At 31.1% G+C, this 7,801-nt stretch overlaps 1 protein-coding gene across 1 annotated transcript; it reads left to right on the forward strand.

Moving 5' to 3' along the window:
* Positions 1–713: 713 nt before the first annotated feature.
* On the forward strand, positions 714–1,929 carry POU4F3_2 (POU domain, class 4, transcription factor 3; the record flags this gene model as incomplete). Its single annotated transcript, XM_012947210.3, has 1 exon — positions 714–1,929. The coding sequence occupies one exon, from the start codon at positions 714–716 to the stop codon at positions 1,527–1,529; it is 816 nt and encodes a 271-aa protein (XP_012802664.2). The 3' UTR covers positions 1,530–1,929.
* Positions 1,930–7,801: the final 5,872 nt, after the last annotated feature.

A 7,801-nucleotide genomic window follows, 5' to 3' on the forward strand; every position in this document is an offset into this window, starting at 1 on the left:
AAAATACTAAGAAGAATAGTGCTTATGAAAAGTTAATCAATCAATCAGATGACCATTCACCACCATTATCTTATTCATCCCAATCAACAGAGAATTTAAATGATGATTCAGTGCGAACTAATCATCAACATATTTTGCATTCACAACCTCATCCGATTGAAAAATCACATTCAAATTTCGATAATGAATATATGTGGAAAGAAAATGATCAACATGTTGATTCTTTAAGTTTTGATAATGAAATTAATTATATTAAAAATCATTGGAATTCAAATCATAATTTACTTATGAATAAACTACGTTTTCATAGTAACATAACAACACCAACCACTACATTACCTAATGCTACCAATAACAGTAGCAGTGAATTAAACTTTAATGAACATACTAGTAGCTTTGATACGATGATCCCATGTATATCACATAATTTTTTAACCAATTTCACTAGAACATCATATGATACTGTCCAATCGAACTTTACACAGGAGAATTTGTATGGTCTATCATCTAGTAACTTGAATACAAATGGAAATATGGTGGGAGGTTTTGCAAATACTAATATTTTCAATATAGATAACAACAGTCATCCTGCATCAGTGCCATCCAACACTCATAATAAACTTGAAGATGAATATGACTGCGCAGAACACTGTTTAGATACATATAATCATTCCCATCAGCAACACCGTCATCATCATAGTCATAATCAATTTATGACCATCAACAACTGTGGTAACTGTGAATACAATTTAAACTTTCCAAATGATGTCACCTTAGCAGCAGGAACAACAACAAATAATTTCAAAACAAGTTTAAATTGTTATTTATTACCACCTATAAATGGTTTTAATGGTAGCACTGTTGATAATAATCACTCGCAGTTGACAGACGGTATAGTAGCACCAAACTTTAAGACTCGTTTAAATTCGTCAAGTGGATATTCTTCACAAAATTTTACACATCCTACTATTTTGGGTTGTAATCATCCAAATTCATCAATTTATCGTCATCCAGTTGAACTGGATTATAATCCAAGAGAGTTGGAAGCATTTTCTGAATTGTTCAAACAAAGACGCATAAAACTTGGTGTCACACAGGCTGACGTTGGTAAAGCACTTGGTAATTTAAAAATATCTGGTGTTGGGTCATTATCTCAGTCAACTATATGTCGTTTTGAATCACTAACCCTATCACATAATAACATGGTTGCACTGAAACCTGTTCTACAAGCATGGCTTGAAGAAGCTGAAGCTGAAGCAAGTTCACGATTGAATCATCCAAATATTTATGACTTGGACGAAGAAAGAAGACGCAAACGAACTTCAATAACAGATTCAGAGAAAAGGTCACTTGAAGCATTTTTCAGTATTCAACCACGTCCATCATCAGAGAAAATTGCACAGATCGCAGAAAAATTAAATTTAAAAAAAAACGTTGTCAGAGTTTGGTTTTGTAATCAGCGACAAAAACAAAAACGAATGAAATTCTCTACACTTGGCATGTTGCATCACTCTGCAACTCGAACATGAATTAGATTAAGCAGGTAGAAATAGAAAAAAACTAACATAACATTGGTAAAAACCACCAATAATGTTAATATTAATAAAAAATTAAATATCTATCACTATCGATTATTTTGGCTAAGATCACCATTATCCTTCATATTAATAACTATGTATTCTTTCGTTGGTTCTTTTAGTTTCGAGTTTTTCTTTCTCTTCGTTAGTGATTTGAGTATTTACATCAGTTCTAATCAATTTTTGTGTGTATACATCACTTTCCTAAGTCCTATTACTTTCTGTTCTTATTATTTCACTTAAGTCTGTAATTAAAAATAATTACGTTGTAAGCTGGTATATTTGTGATATTTCATTAAATAATCATGTTATTATAGCGTATCAACGTGAAATATATGATCATGTTAACGTATTTTAATTAGCAACTTATGATAATAAAAATGTGTGAATTTTATTATCTTAGTTACCTATGGATTAACTAAACAGTTAATTGGCAGTATTAAATAGCTTTAGTGATAAACTGATTAAAATTGTAGCGGCTACCTATTGTATTTAAAATGAATAAGTTATAATTTGACCGCTTTTTTTCTCAGATGAACTGTAGAAGGACAGTAAATATTTACTGCCATATTATTGAATCTAATTCTGATTCTAATATAATGATGTTAGAATAATATAAACTTTTTATCTGTTTAGTTACATGCCAACCAGTGAATCTTAACCGACTCATTCTAATACCCAAAAGTGTTCAGATATATGATTAAGAAATTTAGTAATCAAATTTACCAGATCTTTTTTAATCTGAAGTCTCACTTTCACTTTGAAATCCGAGCATGGAATGAATAAACGTTAATTTACTAATACATCAACTAAGACCTGATTTTAGAAATTGAAAAGATCCCAACGACTGACATAAGTATTTACATGAATACATTTGAAGGGATAGTGATTCCTGCATTATACTGTATTTGATAAAAACCAGTTTTGAAGCTGAAAATTACTCATTAATTATTTCTATACTGTAAGTAAAGATAAAATCTCAAGTTCTACTTATCTCCAACGGCGGCGGCCTGCTTGAATATTGGGGCTACATGTTCCTGCCATCTAGATATTAAGGCGGCTAAGAGAAAGAATGTGCAAGGAGAAAAACTCCATTAAAGTTCGAAAGCAAAATAGTCTAATAAACCTAAAGATTAGACGTCTCAACTCAATGTTTACTCAGAAACTTTTATCTTGTAAAAATCCTTAAAGTATGTAGAAACTATTTAAAGAACTTACAGGTGGGAGACATATTAGGATTGATAACCAGCTGAATGTTTGCGACTTAAATAAGTCTTTCGTACGTCAGTCATCGGATTTCATGCTCCTTATATTCACAGGTTTGAAGAATCGTAGTGTTCCAATTATCGTTGAAACTGATATCCGAAAATGTCTACAGCCACTTAACTCGTCGCAATGTTTAGGACCTGGTGAAATCCAAAACTTTCTAAAAAGCGTGCTGACGTTCTGGATTATACATTCACGAACACGTTTAACAGATCCTTCTTAATTAATCTCATACCGAAAATTTGGTGAAAGATAAAGATAAGTTATCTAGTGATAAAAGTGTGAAATGTAGACCCTTAGCAACGAATTCGCCTTTTCAATCTACACCAAAATAGTACATTGATCCGTATCAGTTTACTTATAAATGTAAAAAACGTATATCTGATGCTGTTGTTTTTCTGCATCTCAGTATACTGTTCAGCTTGGAAAAAGGGTAAGAAATATGTTCTATGGGCTTTTGTGGACTGTACTTCTGCTTTTGACTATATTCTAAGATAACTTCTACTTTACAAGTTAATCAGTGTCAACACTGACAGCTGAATAACCAACTGGTCATGTCCCTACATCTCTGGAAGAGAACAGCACACCATGTTTGGAGGAAAGTGTTCGACGTCTCTACTGTCTCATGAAGGTGTGCCACAAGGAGCTGTTCTTTCCTTTTTTTCTGGATGATCTGCCATATTCCACAGAAAACACTTTTGTTAAGTATGCAGACGGTCTCACTGTATGTATGCAGATTTCTATCTATTTACATCCCTTGGAAATGAATAAGTTCTTGTTTCGTATTGAATGGTGGTCTGTTGTTAATGGTCTCACACTTAACCTGTCTAAATTTCCAACTGTTGACTTTAGCATGATATATGAACAGAACGTAAACACCCTGTTGGAATTCCATAAAACTTGTGCCATTGGAGATTCTTTTATAAACACAGTATCAAAAGTCATTTTTACCTTGGTGTAAGTTTTTCTTCTGATCTTTCTTGATCTTCTCATGTTTTATTGTGATCAAATAACGTTTTCTGTCTGACTTATTACATAAAGAGACTGTTTGCTTTTGAGATTACTCTATATTTACTCTTACAATTTGTCAATTATTGCACATTACCTATTATTCTTTACTGTTCCCCATTATTCTTTCCCGGGCTTTTGAGAAAAGACTTCGTCGTATTGCGAAGAGTGCTGAAGTCAGTTAGTATGATGTGTGGTAAATCTTTTGAAATCGTTATTAATATGGTTGTGGATAGACATTCAAAGTCTTGCGTATTCCTAGTAAGTGCTATCTTATTAGATAATAGCCATCCACTTCATTCATATCTTTCTCCTTGTATATCTTCTGGTAGAACGAGACGTCAATGGATTAGAATCCATGCACTCAAGCCAGGATGTAAAGAATCTACAATACATCATCTTGCAAATATACTCTGTGACGAACAGGTTATCAGAGTTTAAGTCAACAACTTGTATTTTTAAACATGCTTCTAATTAACAAGTTGTACAGATTCAAATCATCTTAGAAAACATTTCATTTAATTCCAGGTAGTTTACGACATCAGTCGTGTGTGTTATGTTATCATCCTGACGTAGATTATTATCAGTTATATTGCTGAAAATATACAGCGACGACTAATTAGAACACAACTAATTAGTTGTGTTGTCTTTTTGTGAATAAATATTTATATTATCATCTTGTCTATCGTGATCATAACAACCTGTGCATACTTTTTGTACTCAACTGTGCTATGATCTCTATCTAGCGCTTATTCCATTCATCTATAAACTGAACTTGTATCAGTGTGATAAGCCGTTGTAATCATTCTTTACTAGTGAATCGAATGAGTTTATGCATGTTGCACACAGAATTATATTTGTAAAACAATATTTATTTATAAAAATCAGTGCATATGTGGGATATTTAGAGCATGCAAAATGAAGTGAATCCACTTGATCCCACAATGTTTGTTGATCGTCTTTTAACTAAATTGATGACGGATACTAACTGGATAAATAAGGTGTTAAAAAAACACTCTCATTTTTAAAACTTCAGCAATCAAGATATAGACAGCAAAATAACACACTCAAATGAGATATGTTTGCTCACATTTCTCAGTTACCTTTAAAGGTATTACAGTTTCATAGAAATACTCGTAATAAAAATGAAATTTGTCAAACTCAAAACCTCAGAATTAAATATTAGATTATTATTCCATGTTATACGGGTTTTTTAATGACAAATGATTTTAATTTATAAACTGTCAGTCTTAACTTCTAATGAGGTTTCTCAGGTGAAAATAAAGAGTAAACTTCAAACATGTTAATTATTCTGAATTACTTTATGCAATATTATGTTCACCATCAACATTACTTAATGAAAAGTAGGCCGAAAATCAAAAATGTTTTACGCTTATCCGTTGAGTCGATATTTAAAACACAACTATATATTTTCATTTACTATCGGTTTATTATGAAGTACTCAAACTAATTGATAATGATTCCTATCAAGTGTAGTGTTACTCAGTAAGTTATGTACATGTTTCGTGGTCTGCTGATTAGTTAATTTCATAGTTATTACTTCTTCCTTACATTAATTAAATATAGTCAACCACCAAAGTAATAAAAAAATGTGAGGCCTATTATCTATTGCGATTATGCACGAACCTAAACAATTCGTTATCGATGGATTTGATTAGACATAAGTTGTACTTGGTTTTATAGCTATTTCATGATACGGTTAGTTGATTAGTTAGTTTATAAGTTAACTAAACAAATGCGCACATAATCAGTCATGACAAACTTTGAAGAGAATAGAGTTAGGTATAGTAAAGTAATTCAGCGAAGAAACAGCAACATATAAGTCACAAAGAAAATTTTACGAGTTATAAGAGCAGGAGGTAGAGATGGCGAAGAAAATCATCTCACTAACTATTTTTCTTCATGTCAATTAAAAAAAGAGAAGCTCATGAATTCACCCTTCTTACTCTTTTCTCATCTCTTACTCTGTACATGGATTTTCCAGACATTATTTAAAACTTCTCCTTATGCCTAGACCGTTTTTGTATATTAAACTAATCAGATTCTTATGGGAGTGTAATATAGTCACATATATCACCCATAAATATATGAATATACATACTATTCTTTAAGTAATTATTTGTAGAAGTAGCTTTCTATTTTTTTTTTGCTTTCTATTGAAAGTATGCATACACATATGTAACATGTCTTTAGAAATCTGAATATACACGTGTATAAAACATCAACAACTCATCACAGGCTCAATGCATAAATATTTAATTGACTTTGGGTGGAGTAAATAATAACATTCTCAATCATACAATTTGTAGGTGGAAACAAACACAAAAAAAGGTAGAATGGAAGGAAAATATGAGGAATATACTGTCAAAATTTATGTGTACATAAGAATGGAGAAATATACAGAACTATTCATTTTGGTTTATGTTTTTTTTTGTGTGGTTTGTTATATTCTGATTGTGTATACAATATTAGATGAACAAGAAAATTTGAATTTTCAGGATTTTGTCATCTAGTCTTTATTCTGTTGATGATATATGTGAAAAAGACAAACATAAGGTTGGGTGGGACTGATAATTGAGTAGTAGAATAAAACCACTAAAGTGTGTCGAAAATTTGTGTGCTTATGCTTAAAATTTATTTTTGTTCATCTCAAAAGATTTTCAGTGTTGCCTTTTGGGAATGATATATATATATATATATAAGCAAGATTACTTATTGATCATCCATCTTAATGCTAATGCACATTGTTAAACGAGTATGATGATCATGATGTTTCCATTTACATATATATATATATATCCCCTCCTAACTTCCTTCTTACTAACCTATAGTTAGTGATTGAAAGTAAAATAAAATTATACACTTATCTCAGGTATTCGCCATTGGAAGGCCAAAAGAATATGAAATAAAAGAATATATATTATGGAATAAATGTAATAAAATGTAAATTTTATGGACCGATAAGCAGAGAGAAAAGGAGAACTATAGGAATCTACAAATCTGAACTTAGTCACTGTTCCATTTAATGAAATTACATACATTCGTACGCTCAAACACATGACCACCTATTTGTGTTGGAAACCAAATGAAAATAAATATTGGAATATGAAGTATATTGTTTTTATTATCATCAATTTCGCTATTTTTTTAAAAAAAGCAATGCTTCATTCATTATCAGAAGTAGGCTGTTACCTCAGAATCTCACAAGAATTTTACGACTCATTGGCCAGAAAGAAACTTAGCATTTAGGGGAGAGATTATTGAAATGAAATTTATGAGATATCGAAAAAATGGGAAGATAATATTAAACATGAACTAAGATATACATTCATGTAACAGGGCAGCTACTCGTAACTTTGTCAAGTTAACATTGATTATACTGGTTATTAAGTTAAATAACAATGAAACTGAACAGAATGATGTACCATTTGTGATAATTAGACTTTAAATAATAAGATGAAATAGTTACCAACTAAACTATATCATAGTTATATTAAAAAGTGAGTTATTCAGAGGCCTTAAAACTTGCCAGAATAAACAAAAATTAGTATTGAAGGAAATAACATCCCTGTATGATCTGCTTAAGTTCAAACTATAATGGACTTGGTTTAACATCTACACTTATTTCGTTCATCTATCGTTCATATATCAGTCAGACCAGCATTAGATAGTTTTATAATGTAATGTCGTTTTCTTTTCCAGTGATCTGTACTCTTTTCTTATTCTAGATTTATTTCGGAAATTATAATGAGAAGTAGCTAGGAATAAGTAAAGTACTTATGATTAAAGCAAGAGGTGCGTCATTACGGCTGTGTTAACTGGTTAACTTTTCTATCTTGTGCTTTATGTCTAGTAAAGCCATTGCTTATTGAAAACTACTATCGAAACTGATCGTTTGAAATTACAGGTGACCATAATTTTGATCTTGT

This window comes from Schistosoma haematobium, chromosome 4, assembly GCF_000699445.3.
Source record: "Schistosoma haematobium chromosome 4, whole genome shotgun sequence".
NCBI classification, from domain to species: domain Eukaryota; kingdom Metazoa; phylum Platyhelminthes; class Trematoda; order Strigeidida; family Schistosomatidae; genus Schistosoma; species Schistosoma haematobium.